Raw genomic sequence first — 21967 nt, 5'->3', positions numbered from 1 at the left:
GGGGGTTGGAGAAATAGGGAGAGGTTGGTAACAGCATACAAACTTCCAGCTATAAGATGAATAAGGTCTGAGGATCTAATGTATAACATGGTGGCTCTAGTTGGTAACACTGTATTACATAATTGAAATTTGCTAAGAGAGTAGAACTTAAATGTTCTTAACACATATATATGTTTATATATATACATATATAGACATACACACACACATATAGATGTAGATATGGGGGTGATGGATGTGTTAATTAACTAGATGGGAGGAATCTTTTCACTCTTTGTATGTATGTCAAATCATCACAGTATACACTTCAAATATTGTACAATTTTTTTGTCAGTTGCATCTCAATGAAGTTGAAAAAAAATGAACCAAGAGTCAAATAGTAAGAGCCAGGATTTGAACCAAAACAGTCTAATTCTGGAGTTCACATGCTTAACCACATCACTGTCCTCCCTCCCAGTGGCTCCAGCTATTGTGGGATGTGAAACCTCCTTCCCGTAGAACCCTATCACCGCCCCCCACCATGAGCCACATTCCACCACATTTCAAGTAGCTAGGGTTGTCACAAGCCTGTCCTTCAGCCCGAGGGTCACCCCATGGGCACAGAAAGAGGGACTGAGGCCACAGGAGGACCTGAAAGCGCTTCAGCATCTCTTCCAGATGCTACGGTCCCTGTCCCGGATGCTGCCGTGAAAATCAGTGCTACTTAGGCTGGGAGATTTTTTCTATTTCCCCTCGTACCCAGGCCAAATTTTCTCAGTGCTAAGAGATAGACATTTCCCCTGCTGAGGATCTGGGCTTAGTTCCCAGAGGTTGCCTTTGCACCTGGAGCTTAGAGAAAAAACAGCCACATCCGAGCTGTGGCATCGGAACCCTCCCTTGTGGCGCCTGACAACTTTTAAGCAGCTCCTTGAATGCACAGGCCATGGCGATCTCACATTCACCTCCCACCCAGATCCCAGCTGTTCCTGGAGATTAGGCACCGTGTTGGGTGGAGGAGGCCACAGTGCTTAAGGACGCGGATTCTAGAATCCAACAAACTGGGATTCGAATCCTGGCTCTTTCACCAATAGCTATGTGAACTCAGACTTATTACTGTTCCTCTCAATTTCCCAAGTTCATTATCTGGGAAATGGGGGAAAAGATGCCCACCTCTCAGGGTCACCATGAGGATCAAATGAGAAATTAGATGTGGACCATTTGCATATTAATAAATGCATCATGTGGATTTGTTCATTTTAAGATTCCCATTTCCTGCCCTCTACCATAAGAAGCCGTAGGCATGAGGATGTTTCAGTATAGCCCCTGCAGCTGAGACTGAGGAATGTTTGGCAGAGCAGAGGAGCAGAATGGGGACGCATGGAAGAATAAAAAAATACCTCTACCCTGGGGCATGTACCTGAGCTCCAGAGGCATGCCGCCCAGGCCTGAGAGCTTACGTCTGCTTGACCAGAAGAGTTGAAAAATGACTTTCTAAGTATTCTGCTTCTGAAGACTTCTACTTGGGACTCTGAATTCAAAACTCCAGCAGACAACTACCAAGCCTCGGGCTCACAAAACGGTTCTGCCGACTGGCCTGTCTAGGGCTTCTAAGTGGGTAGGAGACAAAAGCAAAAGCATTTGCAGACTCCAAAAGTGACCTGTTAAGTAGCCAGTTTGCCCTCTCTGGGGATATCCGCTCCATCCACAGGGCCATGAACAGGGTGGCATCAACCATCGTTCCTTATCAGCTCTGCCTCCACTCTGCCAGGCATGTGGCCTTTCTTGAAGCCCCAGCTGATGCCTCTCCCAGACCCACCCAGTCCCCCTGTGTGCCTCTCTCCTCTCAGGACCTGCGTGCTAGCGGCACAGCGAGTTGGATCTGCAGAATCCCAGCTTGGGGCACTAACCTTAGTAAACTCCAAGAGTCATTACATCTCTCTTTGAGCTTCTTTTTTGCCTGAAATGGGGAAATCAGTCCTTACCTCTTTCAGCGAGGGCCGTATGTGGCAGAAAGAGAAGCAGCAGCGTAAGAATGTAGTTTGAGTTCAAAGAAAAGATAATAAGCATGTACAGAACATCAGCTATGTTACAGGCACTGTGCTAAGCACTGAATATACAACATCTCATTCAAACCTCACAAAAAACAATGATTATCACCATGTTATAGAGTAGGTACTGAACGTTGAAAGAAGTTAAATTCTTTGTCACATTGCTAGGAAGTGGTGAAGCCACAATTAAAGCCCTGATCCAATTTAATCTAGAGCCAGAACTCTTAAATAATATTTTCTTGTAGTGCCTTTAAACGACTGCTAAGAGGCTCAATTTATTATTAATTCCCCATCAATTATTCTTGCAGGGATAATGATGATCATGGGTGTTATCCATGGATGGGGGGCGGTTTCTATCACGCCTGCAAGAAGGGGGTAAATTGTGAGGCGTCCTCTCCAACCCCATCTGTGACTGCCCCTCCTCTCTTTGCAGTCCACCTCTACAAGTGTGCAGCCCAGCGGGAGAGCTGTGGCCTCTGCCTCAAGGCCGACCGGAAGTTCGAGTGTGGCTGGTGCAGCGGTGAGCGCAGGTGCACCCTCCAGCAGCACTGTAGCAGCCCCTCCAGCCCCTGGCTTGACTGGTCCAGCCACAATGTTAAGTGCTCCAACCCCCAAATCACCGAGGTGAGTCCCCCAGTTTCCCAGAGTGGGATGGGATGGCTGGGAGCTGACCCCAGGGCAGTGGGAGTTGAGCCTTTACGGAAGAATTCTTGGCATAGAGTGAGTTTAATGTGAGGGTGTGTAAAGCCTCTCACGGGTGTCTCAATGGCCTGTGTCCAGGCGTAAATGCCAAGCGTATGGAAGTGTGTCCTCACGCCCGTGCACGAATGTGCGTGCCCGTCGGTGGGCACCGAGGAGGCACAGCCAGTGCAGCCTCCCTGCCAGGCTGGCTGAGCCAGGTGGGGACGAGAAATCAGCTGCACGGCGGGTGAACGTTTCAGAAAACAGGTTTAGCTTTTCTCAGCAGAAATGCGCTTTCAGGAGCTGCAGTTAGCTCAGAGTTGCAAAGCTGAAAACGGAGGAAGAAAGTGAAAGCAGGCACTGCATTAGCCACCGTGCCATTTCCCCGGGTTTACCCTGGGTCCCAATTTGTTTGTGCATTTTAATGGAAAGAAATAGGTAATTAGCTACCCTGGAAAAAATGATGTTTCCTGAATAGTCAATTGCAAAGGAAGATGAATAGGTAATGTGAATGAACATGCAGCTGCTTGGAGTTTGAATGGCCGGGGAGAGGAATAGTTGTATTTAACTTGGGTTGCAATATGTGCTCATCACTCTCTGCTGCTCCCTATTCACCGACTGTCACTTGTGCTTTGAAACTACTTGCATGTTCCTTATGGTGACTAGGAATATCGGCCAGGGCAAGTACCACTGTGATTTGCATGTTTAAGAAAGTAGGAGGGGGTAATTCCCTGGTGGTTCAGTGGTTAAGACTCGGGCTTTCACTGGTTCGATCCCTAGTCAGGGAACTAAGATCCCACAAGCCATGCAGTTTGGCCAAAAAATTATAAAAAAAAGCAGAAGGGGCTGCTCCTTTTCTACCTCTTCCCTGAGCAGATGCACTGTCCCTTTCCCTGCCCTCAGACAGCTAGCTCCCTGAGCAGCTCAGGGCTCCATGCCTTCTCCCTGATTCTAGTGATTTCCAGCAACGGCTGCCTTGAGAACTTGCTCTGTTCTGTAATTCTTCTTGCTGCTGCCTCTGCACCTCTGGTACAGGGGAGCTTAGGCAAGGACTTGCTTCCATCAGCCCCTCTCACTTCCAACAACCGGCTGCTGCCCCAGCCCTGTCTCCTCTCTGACTGGCAGGGGCCCCAGCCCAGCCAGGAGGCAGCCTTCTCCCTGAGAAACCTCTGCCTCTGCCACCCCTGCTCACTGACCGAGGACTGACAGGCTGCTCTGTTCGCAGAGGACACCCAGGCTACACGATGCTAATTAACCCCCTGAGGTAATTAGGCTGTAATTGATTTTCCCAGGGAACATAGCAGCAGGAGTTGGAGGCCCTGAGCAGTTGGGTCTCCTCTTGGTGTTTTTCAAGTAGAGGCTGTGGAAAAAGAAAGAGTATCTTGGGAGAGAGACAGACCCACACCGTGTCTCCAGACACTTGGGGGACAGCATTCTGGACAGCACGTGTGAGCTGGAGGAGACAGGGCTGGAATGTTTTATTCACTTTCATCCTGCACCTCCCACCCCCAATCTATCCTCCTCTCCTTATAAAAGTCATTTTTCACTTTTTTAACTTTTCACGTTTGAAATAATTTCAGACTTATAAAAAGGTACAAAAATAGTACAAAGAACTTTCATATACCCTTCACCCAGATTCTCCAAAATTAACATCTTACATAACCACAGTACAATGATCAAAATCAGGAAATTAACAGTGATAGAATAAAGCCATCTAATATACATGTCTTATTCACATTTGCCAGTCGTCTCACTGATGTCCTTTTTCTGGTCCAGGCTCCAATCCAGGATCACATGTGGCATTCCATTGTCATGGCTGCGCAGTGCTGTAATCCTCAGTCTTTGTCTTTCATGACCTTGATACTGTGGAAGAGCACGGGACCCTTACTTTGTAGAACGTCCCTCAGCTGGGATTTGTCTGATGTTTCCTCATGATTAAATTCAGGTTATATAGTTTTGTCAAGGAACACCAGAAAAACTGTAGGGTGCATGTCCAAAGGACACAGGAGCCAACTTGATTTGGCCCTAGTGGCCAACTCTGGGGCAATGTAAGCAAGAAAATAAATTATAATACTAATGGACTATACTCAAGAGAATAATATAAGAATCTATGGTCCTTATTGATATAATAAATTAATAACTAATGTGGGAGAGAGGAAGCTCCTCTTTATACTAGAACTCCAACTCATAAGTGTAGAAGGACTTAGGGAAATAGAAAATCACCATTTGGCGAAATTCACAGTAATAATTGTTTCAGGCAAGAATGGCCAATGAATGCTAAAATTAGCAAGTGAAAGTATGATGAGAAATAGGATATTTATATAGCCTCAAGCTATCTCCCCACAAGATATGTATTAATTACAACAAGAAAACTAGTTCAGTATACTTTCATATACCCTTTACAGTGAAGAAACCTGGTAGACAGTGGTTAAAGGGTTAAGGTTCCTTAACCGAGTGATCAAAGTTAACCACCAGTTACGGGAAGAATCAACCTCAGGCACCTCTCCGTGGGATGTGCTGAGAAGAAGACAACCTCATTTCTATGGCATTTGTTACCAAAAATGTATAATTTGTTAAAAGTAACTTTTAAGAAGAATCAACTCATTTTCTTTACCTCAGTTTTCTTAGTTAATTCCTTGATGTTGGCATAGATCTTATTTTTCTGGAATGGTGCTGTCCTGCCCGGGGACAGGGAATTCTGTGAGCTCTGTGCCCTTTTATACATACCTCCCTCTTGTCTCTGGCCCTTCCTTATCTGCAAAATGTGTAGCCCCCTCAATGCATGCCCACGTGCAAACAGAAGCCATTGACTACAAAGATCTTTCCTGAGGGAGAAGAGAAGGATTCTCTGATGGCCCATGACAGCTACTGGGAGCAGCAGAATGTCCAGTGCTGGAAACCAGTAGGGACTGGAATGGTGCTGTCCTGCCCAGGGGCAGGGAAATCAATGAGATGACCTCAAAGGAATTCTACTTTAGGAAAAGGAGTGAGCTCAAGCTCAGTTGGATGAACAGCTGTGTTCTTTCTTAACCCCTGCTAACCCAACTGTCTCCATAGCAACCAATTCCTCCCCTAGAGACCCATCTCTTATGGCAGCTCCATGTAGGACAAGTCTTACAGCAGATTGAATTTCCCAGTTTGCATCATCTTCAGGTTAGGACCCCCTCAGGATTCACCGTCTGCTGCTTCTCAGCCAGCCCTTGGTGTGATAATGACGCTGTCCCCTGTGGGAGGCATCCCAGGCTGCTCCCATTCCAGCTGTCATCCCGGGTGTCTGTGCACTTGTCACCTGTTCAACCCCCAGTCCAGGAGACAACGTGCAGAGGTTTGGAAAGCCTGTGAGAGGCCAGGAAGCCATGTTTCTGTCCTTCCCAGCATGTGCTTCAGGACCTGCTGCGACATCAAAGTGGGGGATGTTAGGAGCCATCCCCTAAAGAGAAAGGAAAACCCAGAGAAAACATTTCCCAAGAAACTGTGAGTGGGCAGCATCCAGCAGAAAGGGGAAAGAGATCGAACATGTTCTTGGGAAAAGAAATTTAGAAAGGACCAAGGGGCTTTGGAGCTCGCGTGAAAGAGGTCTCCACTCAAAGTGAGTGTATTGGTCTGCTAGGGTTGCAGTTACAAAGCACCACGGGGGGCTTAAACAACAGAAACTTACTTTCTCACAGTTCTGAGGGCCAGAAGTCTAACATCCAGGTATCAGAGGGTTGGTTCATTCTGAGGGCTGTGAGGAGAATCTGTTCCATGCCTTTCTCTTGGCTTCTGGTGGTTTGGGGCGATCTTTGGCGTTCCTTGGCTTGTGGAAGCAACTCCCCAGTCTAAGCCTTTGTGTCCACATGGTGTTCTCCCTGTGTGCATGTCTGTCTCCAGTTAATTCTTTTTAAATAAGAATGCCAGTCATATTTGATTAGGGCCCACACTAATGACCTCATTTTAACTTGATTATCTCTCTAAGGACCCTATCTGCAAATAAGGTCATATTCTGAGGTAATGGGAGTTAGGGATTCAATATATGAATTTGTGGGGGATAAAATTCAACCCACAACAGAACATTCTGAGCAAAAGGAGGAGATGCCATGGTTCTAAGGAATTGATTCATCCATTAAACATTCATGTCATGAGTGACTGCTCTATGCCCTGCACTGTGCTAAGATTGGAAGTTATCACGTGGATAAATTAGTCCTGGGTGGGGAGGAAGGGAGATGCAACCAGCCTATCCCTGAGCATTGGCCACCTGGAAGAGGCTGGAACTTGATTGCCCTGCAGGCGGCTCTGTTTCTTCCAAAGGGCCTCGGACAGAGATTTCTAATCTACACCCTTTGCAGCTGTCTTCTATTAGGAAAGAGAACTGTGACAGGGACCAAGGCCTCCACACCTCATAAGGACACCAACCTCAGGCCAAGGACATGAACAGACAAGCCGTATTCTTAGTTCTGGGAGCCTTAATAATAATAGCTTTTCTTTAACAAGACACTACTCTGTGCCAGAACCCATGTATTCCACATACCTACTCCTCCCTGCAATCCTGCAAGATGGCTATAAGAGCTGGGGAAACAGTGCTTAGGGGAGTAAGTCATTTGCCCAAAGTTGCACATCTGGTTGGTGACAAACAAATTCAGAACCAGACCCTTCTGACTCCAGAATACGGACTTGCTCCACCACTTGATGCTACTTCTCTTGGTCAGACGGATGGAGAAGTACTCCCTGGCTATACACTTTCCCACCTCACCCCACCCCCAAAACATCTGTGCCCAGGATCTGAATCCCCTTGGAAGGTCTCAGGAGATGCCAGACAAACTGAGAACATGGGCTACTCTTTCAAGTCTGAAAATAACCGTCACCTGTCTTCCTAAAGATAATTAAGTCCACACTTATTCCTATGAGTGGGGGAGAAAAATGGAAGAGCATTTGGGGGCACTTTTGAGCTTAGAGCAATCACTTCTTGCCTGTCCAGGGGATGTGTTACTTTAATTACATGTGTTTCTTAAAGCTATCAGACTCGGTTTGGTTGGTTTCTGGGTGTGTCTATCAATGGGACGATGGTTACAGTGAAAATTACTCTCACAAGCATCTCAGCTTGATGGGAGAGCCCAGAGGATGAGGCCCAGGTGGTTCATGCCTGCAGGTGAGAACGGAGATCAGGGTGCAGTAAAGGCAAAGCAGGCTTGGGATGCAAGGGACGAATCCCCAGTGTAGGGGTCCTCAGGGAGTGACCAGGAACCTACACCCTTTGGCTACCAAGAAACGCTCCTGTGTGTTTCTGACGTCCCCTAACACAATGCGCAGTAAGAGCACACTGTTGCCAGGTCCTAGGAGTACTGGGACCTAGGACCACCTTGTAGCTTTTACTGTATAAATTTAACTTCAGTAACTTCCCCCACACCTCACTTGTCCATGTTTAGGGAATACTGATTCTGTTTAACATTCTGTTAATTACATGTAACCGGGAAAGAAAACCAATTGTAGAAAACCGCCAACACTGCCCTCCAAAATCAAGCATAAATAATCGTTGATGGGATGGTAGTTTGAGATGATCCATTGCTCTTGCTTTCTCCTGCTCTCCGTTTGCCCAATTTTTTTTTTTTAATTTTTACTGGGGTAGAGTTGATTTACACCATTGTGTTAATTTCAGGTGTACAGCAATACATATATCCACTCCTTTTTTTAGATTCTTTTCCCATATAGGCCATTACAGAGTATTGAGGAGAGTTCCCTGTGCTATGCAGTAGGTCCTTATTAGTTATCTATTTTATATATAATAGTGTGTATACCAAATATTTTAAAGTAGATTCTTTTCCTGGATTCTCTCAGATGCAAATGGATTTGTGAAACTGTTTGGAAACCTGGAAGCTTACAGGTATTTATCCATAAGACTGCACTGAATCTCGGCAGGAAAAGCCGGGAGCCACCTGCCCAGGGCCAGAGCGACTCACTGCGAAGTTCCCAACAAATAAATAAATAAGTCAGCCAGCTTTCCTGAGAAACAAGTCGGCCCTCTGATCTCCCGTTCATTTATTTGCAGGGCTCATTAATATAACATCACTGCAACAAACAGCTAACGGGGGATGGTGTCAGGATGAATAATGGAGTTACTCTGCTGAGATAACAATTAGGTTTTGAATGTACTATCAGCTAAGACAGAGCCAGCAAGGATTCATGCCGGGTAGGAGAGCTGGTGTGGCCGATGCTGTAGATTCCTGCAGGGCTCGTCAACTGGGCTCTAGCCTGCCGTGAAGAGTGTGCACATACTTGCTCTCATGCACATGTGCTTGCGCGCTCACACCCACACACACACCAAGTTGGAAAAGAATGTGACAGCTTGCCGTCTTGGATCCAGCATCCAGGTGCCTTTGGGAGCCAGGCTGAGATCAAAATCTGCAGACACAAAGTTGGCATCACTGCTCTAAAGTCAGGAAAACTCTAAGCAACAGGAAAGGAGTAACTGGATTAGTCAGGGGAGGATTAGCTGTCTACATACCCACAATTGTCCTCGCTGGCCTGTCCTGATTAGGGGGATGCTCAGGGCAGAACCCTCTCGATCCCAATCTCAGACACAGGAGCTTTTCAGACAAAGCGTGACCATCAGTTGGGGATACTTCACCCTGGGGCGACTACTCTGGGACCCCCCTCCCTTGGCTGCTCTGGGAGGATCTGACGTCAGTCTCTCCCATCTCCTCTTAAGAGCACAGCCTAGGGTGCTGACAGCCTGCTGGAGACATGGCAAGAGCTGCACAGGCCCGTCCGAGAGGCAGCCAAAACCGTGCTGGGCAACCTCCACACCCGGCACTTCCCCTCCGCAGGTCGGCTCTCTGCCTCTGCCCTGAGCCCCACCAAGAACAATACCCAGAGGCTCCACCCTCCTGGGATGCTTATAAAAATGAAGCCACTTTTCCTCTGGACCTCAACTGACCTGGCTTCTGTCCAAATTTCTTAATCATAAAATAGTAATGAGAAAAAATGATAGATAACGTTCACTGTATGCTTACCTGGCACCTAGCACTGCTAACTTAGTATGTATACTAAGTTATAAACTCATGTATATTATCTCATTTAGACTTTACAACAACTTTTATGAGGTGGAAGCTATTATCATTAGTCCCACTTTACAGACGAGGAAACCAAGGCACTATGAAGTGTGATACCTTTCTTAATGTCACACTGCTAGTGAGTTTTAGAACTAGGAGTTAACCTTCAGCTACTTGACTCTAGAACTCCCATGTCTGACCCATATAGCATCCTTCATCTCTTTCCTGGGCTCACTTAGACAAATAGAACTGTCAATCCACAGGGCTGGAGGAGGGAATGGCGCAGGCACCAAGCTCTTCATCAAGCCTTGCTGCAGAGATGGGAAGCAAGCTGTAATCCCCACCCCAAGCATCATTTGGGGAGACTGGAATGCACAGGGAGAGATGACCCAGCGGCAAGGCCAAGGGGAGTGTGGGCATTCACAGGGGCAGGGCCAGAGAGGAGGGAGGGTGGAAGCTGAGAAGTTCGGAGAGATGGTGGTCCCAGCAAAGCCAACTCCAGGGCTCCTTGGAAAGCAGCAAGCCTGACCTTAGCCATGGGAGCGGGGCTGTAGGACCTGCGCAGAGGCGCCCACAGGCAGGCTGGAGCATGAGTTCTCATGGCTGATGATCTCGGGGCTGTCCCCGGCAGGATAGTAACTCAGGCGTTGTGGTATGAGGCTTGAGGCACAGGTTAGATAGACCACTCACAGTGTGACGTTGAGCAAGTTACTTCACCTCTCAGGGACATTATTCCCCATCTGTAACATGAGAATACTACTGTTCTCATTTTGTTTGTTGTGAGCCCTAAATGAGATAAAATATATAAGGCCCTTGGCACAATACCTGGCTCATGATAAGTACTTAATAAATGAAAAGAAAATGGTAGGCATCACTATCAGAATCTTCAGTAACCTGGAGCCAATGCCCGTTTCTGTCTTCTCTGCCATCACATCTATCAGGCAGGAGATATAAGCAGAGGAAGACAGGGTCTCTAGGATGGGAGCCGGGCTTCATGAGGCTCCCACCATGAAGGGGTTCTCCTTTGACCCCTTAAACATCTACCCTGTAGGAGGCCCCAACTCCATCTCTCCAAGGCTCTGCCTGAGTTCAGAATGGCACTCCCCAGGCTGCCAAGCCCCTGGGCCTCCAGCATCTCCCACTCTGCTCCCTGGTGCAGCCCTTCGGAGCTCCCCAGCTGTAATTAATCGCTGCATCTGCTCTCGCCCTTGGACGGCTTTGTGGCACAGTTCCCTCCGAACTGTTCAATTAGCGGCTGCAAGAATCAGGGCGAGTGCAGCATCACGGCGGCTGTTTTCCAGGTCAAGGCACCCACGGTGGAAAACAAACATGACACAGTCTGGCAGGAATACAGGTTTGGCTGGGATGCTCAGGCGTGCGTCAGGCTCAGTTGGGCTGTGCTGCTGACAGGTGAGGTCTGAGGAGATGGGGAAGCGGCTCCTCAAATCAGGGGCTCCAGGCGTCTTTGAGAGGACCCAGCAGGAGATAGGAGTCTCCTGGTTAGTGCCCTCCCGTCAGCACGTGCCAGCCTCATCCCACATCCTACTGGCCTATTCACCCGAGCTTAAGGTGACCAGATCAGGGACATGGCCTGGACTGGGACCAGCCACCTCTACCCAGGCGTGGTCTGTGACTGCTTCTGGGACAGGGCTTAGGGGCTGCTGGACTGAGCCCTCTGTGCTAATGTTTCCCACATTTCCCTTCTGAATCCTGCGAATAGACAAACTTTTAATTCTACAACCAGTTAGAAAGCCAATACTCTTAAGGTAATAACTTAATGTGCCATTAAATGCAAATAAAGGGTTCATTAGGGAAGAGACAATAGTAGAGTGTAAGGTGACTAAAATGGGGGAAGGAACTCCAGGTAGTGAAAAAAAGCACTTGGGAAAGATAAGGGCTTACCCTCCCTCTGGGATTTGCCCAGGGCCAGCCTGGTTGACGGCGTGTGGGATGCGCTAAGTGAGATGGTTGGCTCAGACCTCGTTTGCTGCAAATCCGCAGACCTTTGCTCAAGCCACAAGCCTGCTTGGGGTCCCTACACTCTCAGAGGATGCATGGATATCCAAGGGTCCAAAGAAAAGCATCTGAAATTATCAAAGGACCTGGAAAACAAGAGCTTCCAACAAAAGGCTAACAGAATTGCAGAAGCGCAGACCAGAGGCGACTTAATTGCTGTCTTCAGTATCTGAAAGAGGTTTGATGAGGAGGCAGCTGTTGAGTCCTCCATTCGATGAGGAATCACAGCAGAAACTGGCTTAAATTAAAATAAGAGAGATTGCAGGAAGAACTTCTTAATGCTTCCGATGTGAAAATACTGCATCACTCCCAAGCGACACGTAGGCATCTCCATTCTTACGGTGGTCATTCAAGAACACAGTTTGTACTAGAATCCTCTTGAGACCAGCTTTTCCCAGGAATAGAGAACTGGAGATATTTCTTGACAGCTGCTGTGTCCCAGGCAGTGTGCTGTGTATCAGGTTACTAAGAGAAAGCAAGGTCCCTATCCCCATATAGTTAGTGCCTTCTTGAGAAAAGACGCAATTACAGTCCGGTGGCTGTTGCTGTCTTGGGGTGTAGGCAAAGGGGCTACTAAATATTCCCTTGCAGGAAGGGTAAGCATTTGTCAGCGTCATGCTTGACCAGCAGAGGGAACCACAGGTCAAATGCACATGGATGTTACCCACTATAGCCATGGGGACCCCCAGCTCCCCCTGGGAGCCTGCATAGTACATAAGAGAGGGGAACCGGAGGTCTGGTAGGGGGCAAGGGGGAGCACACAGAGAGAGTCAGCACAGAGCCTAGGGGAGACCCTCAGACACTCCCTGCACCCCAACTCAGCGGCTGCTTCTGGGCTCTTCTCTCCCTCATCCCCTACTTCTGGCTCTCCCTTCTGAGGTCCACAGAGGAGAATGTAAATAGATTTCAGGTCCACAGTATGTGCTGAAAAACATGGGGCTGAAATTCGGCCATATCGAAAGATCTTCCCAGCTGATTTCACAGGTTTTCAGCTCCCTTCCCCCTCTCTCCACACCCCTACTACACACTCACACACACCCCAAACTGTCAAACCATTTGTTTGCATGGCCGTCTCATTCAGAATTACTTTCCTGAAAGAATCCATTGAGTTCACTGGGAAATGCTGCGCCTTATCCCAGAATGGCTAATAGCTGGGGGCAAAGAAGTGGCAAGAAGGGAGGGAGGGAGGGAGGAATGAAGATGATTTTAGACACAGTCAGTGTCCTCCCAAATTTATTCTGGGTGAAAGGGTGATGTCTGGTTCAGAATATGCTTCTGTGCGGAGCCCAGAAGCCACCAACGCTGAGACCCTGCCCTGGGCATCACGGCCACTCCCCATCCAAGCTCAGGTTTTCTCCAATCAACCCACGAGTGACTCTCTCTGCCCTGGGTCACCCCACCATACACCATCTATGTTATGAGTTCCCTGGACCAGGTGTCCTACTTCCAGATAAGTAGGAAGATCCCCATCACCTCTAAGCTCCCTCCAACACAACCATCACATATTTTTGTGATCTAGGAAGGAACAGGTGCAGGGGGAACACAAGGAAGGAAACTGCCAATTATCAAGACCTACTTCCTACTTCGAAACCACCATCATATTAGGGACTTTCCAAATGTCTTCTTTCACCTTCTCAACATCCCTGTGAGGCAAGCATTGTTATCTGTTTTCTGATAAGGACACTGAGACTGAAGGTCACCTAGCTCATAAGTATCAGAGCTGGAATTCAAATTCAAGTCTGTCTCACTCAAGAGCTTACTCTCTTCCTGCTACAGACACTGCCCAAGCATCAGAAGGTCTCCCTTCCACACCACAGAGCAGCCAGCAGCCCGAGGACCATCTAAAACTAGAAGCAGAGACGTGAGGATCTGGCTGTCATCCTGGCCGTATCTTGGTTTCCCCTCTGTCTGTGGGGGAACGTCTGTAACTGCAGCCTGCCCTTTCACCCCCATCTCTGTGGGAGGTTAGCTCTCCCTCCCCTATGGCCCCACAACTCCTTCCAGAGCTGAAAGGCCTTCCTGGGAGTTCTGCAAGCAGTAGTATGGGACTGCACCGACTTGCCTCCTTATAGACCCACGTGGAGAGGACAGACGTGGCCCCCAAGAAAACCAAGTTTTCTGGGTGCCATGCTGGGTGCCCTGCACTCTAACACTGCTTTGAAGAGAGAGCCTTGGAGGCTGTCTCCAGGGTAGAGCCCTGCCTGGTATGAAGCGGTATCTGAAGAATCCTGTTCAGTCCCTCTCTGGAGGATAAATTCTTTTCCTTCAAGCCTCCCTTCTAGAGCCTCTCCTCCATTCTTGGGGAGAAATGAGGAAAGCAGTGTGCCTTGGCTTTTACCACCACACAGGCAGGGCTTTGGTAGACCCTGATGCTCATCCTCACAGTCACCTGGAAGCCCTCAGGTGGCCCGGGGCGTGTCACACAGGACTCCTCCCTCCGTTCCTTTGCACGCTGAGCCCAGACCTCCACCTTGACTCTCTCTGATTTTTAAGCTGGGGGAGAACAAATGACACAGGCAAAGGCACAGATCTTTAAAGTGTGTTGTGTATATAGAAACGGCTGGGATCTGGGTAGCACATGGTGGATATAGTATAAGACGGCAGATGTGGCTGAAGAAGTAACAAACATCAGGATGTGGAGGACCAGGCCGGGAATTAGGGACAGTGGTCAGAGCCACTGAAGGCCTTTAGAGCAAGTGACTAGTAATCAGAGCAGGTATGTGTTGATGAAGCCCACCTGGCCATGTGAAGAAGTCAGATCTCATGGAGGAAGACAAAGGCCCTTGCAGTTAGTGTGGGTGAGAGGTGATGCAGCCCTGCTTATCACCTACGCTGGAACCAGAGTGGGGCACAGATTCAAAAGACACCTGGGAGACTTCCCTCGTGGCACAGTGGATAAGAATCCACCTGCCAATGCCGGGGACACGGGTTCAATCCCATATGCTGTGGAGCAACTAAGCCCATGCGCTTCACCTACTGAGCCTGCGCTCTAGAGCCCACGAGCCACAACTACTAAGCCCGCATGCCACAACTACTGAGCCCGTGTGCCACAACTACTGAGCCCGTGTGCCACAACTACTGAAGCCCACGCACCTAGAGCCCATGCTCCACAACAAGAGAAGCCACCACAATGAAAAGCCTGAGCACCGCAACGAAGAGTAGCCCCTGTTCACCACAACTAGAGAAAGCCCACACACAGCAACAAAGACCCAATGCAACCAAAAAAATAATTAATTAATTAAATCTTAAAAAAAAAAAATAAGACACCTGGGAGTAAGAACCAATGGTCCCTATATTTATTATACATGGTAGGAGAGGGAAAGGAAGCAGTCAAAGATGCTTGCAAGATTCCTGGCTGGGTGCACGGTGGTTCCATTAACCTTGAGAAAGGATCTGGGAGGATAATCAGGTTGGGGGTGGAAGGAGGGAAAATTAAGAGTTCGTTTCCAGACATGGTGAAATTTGAGGTGCCTGAGGGACATACGTGTGGAAGTCGAGATGTCCAGTAGCAATTAGATATATGGCTATGGAGCTCAAGAGAGAGGTCTGAGCCAGCGATATAGGTTTAGAAGGCATCAGTAATGGAGACCTTGGGAATCCTCTTGCAAATCAAGTGCTCACCACCTCATCTATGTTTTGGAAATCCAGACTTTTATACATCAGTTTTGTCTTAAGCAAGAAAGAGGAAACTACATCCCATGTAAGCCCCGGGGCATGGGGGCTGCTGAGTGCTTTGACCCCCAAACTCCTTCACCACCTCCCCAGGTGCTCGTGGCACAGCACAGTGTGTGTGCTGTATGGGGAAGATCCACGTGGACCCAGTATTACCCAGGCACTTTCCAGTGATCCATGAGGATGCTAATTCTCCCAGCTGTTAGCTGGACCCTTCTCTTTGACATGTGTCTTCATGCCAAGATTATAATGCTTGCATATATTAATATTTTTGTAAGTCTTCCTTCTCTAAACAGTATAAGCTGGTTTATGTTTCTGGGCAGCTCTGTGCTAACAAATGAACCCTGCAGCCCCCCAAGTGCCATGACTGTGTCTCTGCCACAGACCCTCGAATGTCAGAGGGGACAGTGCAGAGACTTCCCAGCAGGAGGAGGCTGCCCCGTGGGCCTGCCAACTCCACTGAATATCCCCAGTACAATCCCCGCATGCTACCTGCAAGACGGAAATATTTTTAGACTTTCCAGAAAGATCTCATTTCAGTTTTTCTTAAAGCTTGTGATTAACCGCAGTGAGCAAGAGAATGTATTTTTAAAAATAAAAGTGGAGGGGCTTCCCTGGTGGCGCAGTGGTTGAGAGTCCGCCTGCCGATGCAGGGGACACGGGTTCGTGCCCCGGTCCGGGAAGATCCCACATGCCGCGGAGCAGTTGGGCCCGTGAGCCATGGCCGCTGAGCCTGCGTGTCCGGAGCCTGTGCTCCGCAATCGGAGAGGCCACAACAGTGAGAGGCCCGCGTACTGCAAAAAATAAAAATAAAAATAAATAAAATAAAAGTGGAAGAAAGAGAGCAAGCTGATCACCACAGTTCTGTCAGGGTTTTCAGTAGGTGGGTTCCTGGCATCCAGGTGGCTGGAGGAGGGGAGCGGGACCAGTGATGTTCATTCCAAGTGATCAGAGGAGAACCAGGTGCTTAGATTTGCTCAAAGCTACTTCCTTCCTCCTGAATCTCTCCCGCAGGGGCATGGAGGCCACCCCTTTCCTGTTCCTCATTACGAATATCCATCTCCCAGAGCCCAAGAGGCCTGGGGACCTGAGGAAGTGGCACCAGGGGAGAGTGTAACAGCCAAGATCTAGTGTCAGTTGTTTTTAGAACCCTCAGGGACAGAAAAGCTATGGGGCTACCGGTTCCTCATGCCAGCTCCTTTCTCTCCAAGTTGTCCTGCCTCCCCCGACCCGCCAAAGCCCAGTGCACAAAGATGCCTCTGAGAACCGCCGTCCCCTCCCTTGATTCATCTCATGAATCTTGTTTATTTTTATTCATAAGGTGGGATATTTTCTTCCCAGAGAAGGGAGTCAGAGCCACAGACAAGGTGACTTGGGTGAAATGGGCCCCCGGATAAGATAGTTCCCAGCCTGGGCCTGAAGGAGGGAAGGAGGCTGCACCATGTAAGGTCTGCAGAAGAGGGTGGGAGATCAGGAGGTCTGACCTGGCTGTGCAGCCAATGCACAAGAGCCCAGGAGTCAGTGGGCAGTGAGGGAGGAGGCCTGTCCCGGGACCTCATCCCCTCCATCATCTCTTCTGTGTCTGCTATCACCTGGGCATTCGTGGCCAAGTTGGCGGCCGCATTCATGGTGCTTACATTACTGGAAGAGAGCAGTGCCCCTTTGCTGGAGACAGGAGCAGGGAAGAGTCTTCAGAGCCTTCGATAGCATTTTCGCCTGTACTCACCTCCAATCTCTGCCCAGAGGCCGTATCTGGAAGATTCTGGTGGACTCTTGGCCTTGAGCAGCCCTCCTTGCCTCTCTCCCTCCCTTCTTGCCCTTCTAATGGTGCAGTGAAAAGAGTCCTGGACTTTTTTAAAACCTTATATACATGTTGTATGATGATCTTAGAATAAGACACCCCGTATCTCCTTCCAGTTCTGAAATTCCATGCTCCTGCCTTCAGTTGGGTTCATGTCTAATTTCCTCCTGCTTTGGATAACTGTGGACCTCGAAGTAGGAGCTTATTCCCTGGGATCTGTTGGATCCTGAAGAGCTGCATGTTTCCTGGAGCCTGATCCATTCCCAGACAGAAATGTATACCTTAGAGCTGCGTGGTTCTGCAGTTCCTGTTGGGTCAAAACAAAATCAGGCAGTCGGCATTTGGTGACTGAATTAAGAAATGAATAAATAAACGATCCTTGCTGCTGGGAAGCCAGCAACATTTGGAAACTCAGAAAGCTATTTCTCTTTGGTACTAGCACGTGTCACAGGATTTTTTTTTTTTTGCAGAACAATGTCAAATATACTTTCCATCTTTGGTCATCCCCCACAGCAGTCCCTAATCTGGAACTCCTCTGAGCTCCCACAGCTCTTCCTTCACCTTATCACTGTGTACCCTGCATCAGCATTATTTATGGCTCCCTTATCTCCTCCTCCTTGACCACTAAGTTCCTCGAGGGCAGATTTCCTGTTCTATTCATCATTGTAAACTCTACAGAGGCTAGCACCCAGGAGTGGCAAATCATAGCATGGCCACAATGACAAAGCCCTTTCAGGTTTACAGAATGCTCCCAGACACCCTCCATTCGGGAGCTTCCAGGGAGAGGTTGGTTAGAGATGATTATCCTTCCTACCAACTAAGAAGAAATGAGGTTCAGAGAGATTCTGTGACTTGATCACAATCAGGCTAGTGAATTAAAGTACTGCCTTGAGGGCTTCCCTGGTGGCGCAGTGGTTGAGAGTCTGCCTGCCGATGCAGGGGACACGGGTTCGTGCCCCGGTCCGGGAAGATCCCACATGCTGTGGAGCAGCTGCGCCCGTGAGCCATGGCCGCTGAGCCTGCGCGTCTGGAGCCTGTGCTCCGCAACAGGAGGGGCCACAACAGTGAGAGGCCCACGTACCACAAAAAAAAAAAAAAAAAGTACTGCCTTGAGCCAGTACTCTCTGATAATTTCTTTTTCATAAGTGGATGAATGAATGAATCATTGGATGGATGTCCTAAGAAGCGATGAAATAGCTACATCATGACAATGTCGGGATCCTAGATAAGTTGAAAAGCAGAGAAAACACACCCAGTTCCCCCAGATTCCAGGTGTCCCAAAGCCTTCCCGTGGGGAGGGAAATGGGTGCCACTGCCCCTACTCCTGTGACCGACCAGCTTTGCTCATCCCATTTCCCTCCCGCAGATTTTGACGGTGTCCGGACCCCCTGAAGGAGGGACCCGAGTGACTATCCATGGCGTGAACCTGGGCCTGGACTTCTCCGAGATCGCCCACCACGTGCAGGTGGCTGGGGTGCCCTGCACGCCCCTGCCGGGGGATTATATCATCGCTGAGCAGTGAGTCCAGTCCGCTCTGGCCCACCCTCTTCCCCACCCCGGAGCTTGTGGGGGGAACTCTCCCCTCTCCCTCCATCTCCTATGTCCCTCCTCCCATGGACCCCACTCCCTGAAGCCTTCCCAGGGCCCTCTCGTAGCCCACCTCCACTCTTAGAATACCCTATTCATTTTGATTCCCAATTCCCTGGCTCCTCTAGCATCAGGGCTCCCGGTGCAATGCTCTCATGCAGTTGGTCTTCTCCTGCCCACTGGCTAACTGAGCCACTTTCCCAGCCAGTCCATTCTGCTCCTCCTTGCTTCCCCCCGCCCCTCCCCCCATAGCCCCCATTGGAATGCATCCCGCTCGGTGGGCTGCAGGCAACAATTTGTTTGGCTCAAGGGGCTCTGACAGCAGCTTAATCTGAGCAGGGCCTCCGCCAGAGCAAATTCATTTATTTCACTAAGGGAAATGTCAGCTGGAAATTAGAAAATAGGCATGTAGCGGTGGACAGGCGAACGGGGCTCCAGAAGTGACATATGTTCCAATTTGGGGTGTTCATCTGGCAGTGGCGGCTGCTGTGAAGTTGGTGGGCAGGAGGTGGGCATGAAGCTAGGGGGGTGCTGGGGGTGGGAGGGTAGAAGGAGTGATGCTTCCCCTCCTATGGAGAAAGGGAGGAGAGTAGCCAGATCCTTCTGCATGATTTATCATGTAAAGTTGGGTCAAGTCACCCTGGTTCCACTGGGCACACAGCTCTGCAGGGGGTACTGGGAGCGTGCCCGTGAACAGGGCTCCTCTCCTTTAGCTCCACCCCTCGCAGCCTCCCCAGAGCCAGCCTTTAGTAACAACCAGAAAAGTGGCACTGGCGACCGTAAAAATGACACTTCATCTTTCATCAGCACTTACTCTTTCTCATCCATTCTCTTGCTTTTAATTGGTAAGGACTCTGAGAGGTAAACATTGCTATCACGGTTTTACAAAGTAGGAGAGAGTAAAAGACTTGGGAAGTGAAATGACTTGCCCCACTCACTCAGTGCATAAGTGACCATGGCAGAGTTGGAACTCAAGTCTCCTAACTTTTGGTTCAGGCCTCTTTCCGTTCCCTAACAGCCATGGGGCAGGACTTCTGGGTACGAGTGGCCTGCAAATTCCATTATGCGTCAGCCTGTGGCCTTCTGGGTCAGGGGCCATGATTCCAGTGTGGCCAGGGCAGGGTCAGAGTCAGAGGGGTGAGTTCCCCGACTTAGGGCACATCCAGCAGGGGAGAAGAAGGAGCTGCCTGACCCTGCAGACATTCAGATCCTGCAGAACTGACCCTTCACTGACAGCCTTGTCCCTTCAAGGAGTGAATCATGGAGGGAAGACTGGCTGGGTCTACAGGAAAGACATGAGGAAGAGGAAAGGGGGAAATGATATAAGTAGCGCTTCTGAGCCAGAAGAGAAGGGGAGAGCTGTTGGGCTCGTCAAGATCAGATGGCTTTACAGAGCCCAGCACCCTGCCACACCCAGCTAGACTCTCAGTCACACTGACCCCAGACCCACCTTGGCCTCAAGGAGCTGCCTTGGGCCACTGGACACAGGTCAAGTCTCCAACTTGGTGAGATGCCACAGGACTCCAAAGGGAAGGGTTCACAGGGTACTGAAGGGTAAGGCTTTGAATAGAGCAGTATAAATTCTTGGGCAGCTGGACATGGAAATCGCATGAGAATTGGGATCCAAGGGTCTTCTAAATCCTGCCTCCTCTACCTGCCAGCCCTGAGACCTTAGCAAACTGTTTGGTCTCTCTAATCTTCATTGGCCCAATGGAAATCATGATTCCTACTGCATGGGTTTTGGGAGAGAATTCAGTGAGATGAAAACGTGAAGACCGTAACGTGCTGTAGGAACGTAAGGAAATATTGTTCTATTCAATATCTTTGAAATCAAATGCATCACACTCACCCAGGGCCCTAGGGAAGAAAGTTCCAAGAAAAACTGGAAGTGAGGATACAAAAGGAGCCTGGGGAGGTGAATGGTTGCCAGGGGTCCCTACCAGGGCCAGTGATCACCCTAGAAAACCAGCCCCATCATCTCCTCAGGCGCAGGGCAGGCAGGAGGCAGCAGGCACATTCCTCACCTTGCCTGCACGCAGCCCTGGTTTCCAGGCGTGTCAGGCTCATTACTGAGAGCTTGTTAACATCATTAAAGCCTCCATCCTGGGCAGTGAGCAACAGGCACAATCATTATAGATATCCGTGAGACATGAATTTGGCTAAATGGACCCAGTGCAGAGTCCCGGGCACGGGCAGGATTAGCGGGCACAGTGATGGCTCACCGTATGCTTGTGCCGTGCCATCTATCACTCAGCAATTAGGTTAATGTTGGTTAAAGGGCCCCGCTTAGTCTCTTGCAATCAGTGCCCCACAGGTCTATGGAGGGCCGCATGATTCCATCACAGGACGTTTCCTGGGTGATGAGATGCAGGTTGAGGCTGCAGCTCAGCCCTGCCTGGGACAGGGGCTCTGTATGAGATGGACTCAGCTTGGGTCCTCAGACCCCCTCCTTCTCATCTGCTGCACCTACGAAGTCAGCCATGTCCTGACGGATGCTACATGCTTGTGCTCCCACCCCAAGGATGCTCACTCACGGGGAGAAAGGCACCATCTTTGCCAATCTATGGGAGGTGGTGCAGTGTGAGGCGAGGGCACCGGGCTGGGTGCCAGGAGCTCAGCTATTGATGAGCTATGTGATTTTGGGCAAGTCTCTTCGCTCCCTGATCCTCAAATGTCTCATCTGGAAATGGGTATGTAGAAATGGACCTCTACAATCACTTCTGTGGCCCTAGGATGTCAGAAGCAATATGGAATCTGCAACTCCCGCCATTAGAAAGCTTATCGGTGGGACTAATGTGAATCCAGAGGTGCCTGTCCATCAGGAGTCAAGCCTCCCAATGTTGAAGCTAAATAACTAGTAGAGAGTTATTTAGTCTAACTTCTCATTTTACAAGGAGAAACTTTAGACATCCCCAGCTGTTGTCTCCTGATAATACACAGGGAGCCTAAAGCTACCAGGGACACCGAGAAGAGGCAGGAGGCCCCCAGAAGTCAAACCACAGGAACTTTGATGACCTGTAAAGCCTAAAGGAGGAAGTGGTGGCCACACCGCTGCCTGTGGTCATCTCCAACCAGGGAGGGAGGGAGCGCAGGTTCATCAGAGCCTTAGGAACCCAGCCAGGTCTACCCCACCTCCCCCTCCTCCCGCCCCAGCCCCC

General features: G+C 49.4%; 1 protein-coding gene across 5 annotated transcripts in view; it reads left to right on the top strand.

Annotated features, from left to right (window-relative positions):
- PLXNA2 (plexin A2) overlaps nucleotides 1-21967 on the top strand; it is a 221583-nt gene that overhangs the window by 159399 nt on the left and 40217 nt on the right. For 3 of the 5 annotated variants that reach the window (XM_027082880.1, XM_027082878.1, XM_027082879.1), the window contains 2 exons: nucleotides 2461-2651; nucleotides 18589-18740. In XM_027082880.1, coding sequence (XP_026938681.1) covers nucleotides 2461-2651; nucleotides 18589-18740 — 343 coding nt within the window. Of the gene's footprint in view, nucleotides 1-2460; nucleotides 2652-8519; nucleotides 8696-18588; nucleotides 18745-21967 lie in introns of those variants that run through there. The other 2 variants (XM_027082881.1, XM_027082883.1) reach the window with 2 other exon arrangements.

Source organism: Aethalodelphis obliquidens, unplaced genomic scaffold (assembly GCF_003676395.1).
Source record: "Aethalodelphis obliquidens isolate GAN/ISIS:26980383/991018 unplaced genomic scaffold, ASM367639v1 scaffold48, whole genome shotgun sequence".
Classification (NCBI taxonomy): domain Eukaryota; kingdom Metazoa; phylum Chordata; class Mammalia; order Artiodactyla; family Delphinidae; genus Aethalodelphis; species Aethalodelphis obliquidens.
The sequence above is the reverse complement of the archived record's forward strand: the minus strand, read 5'-3'. Positions and strand labels throughout refer to the sequence as shown.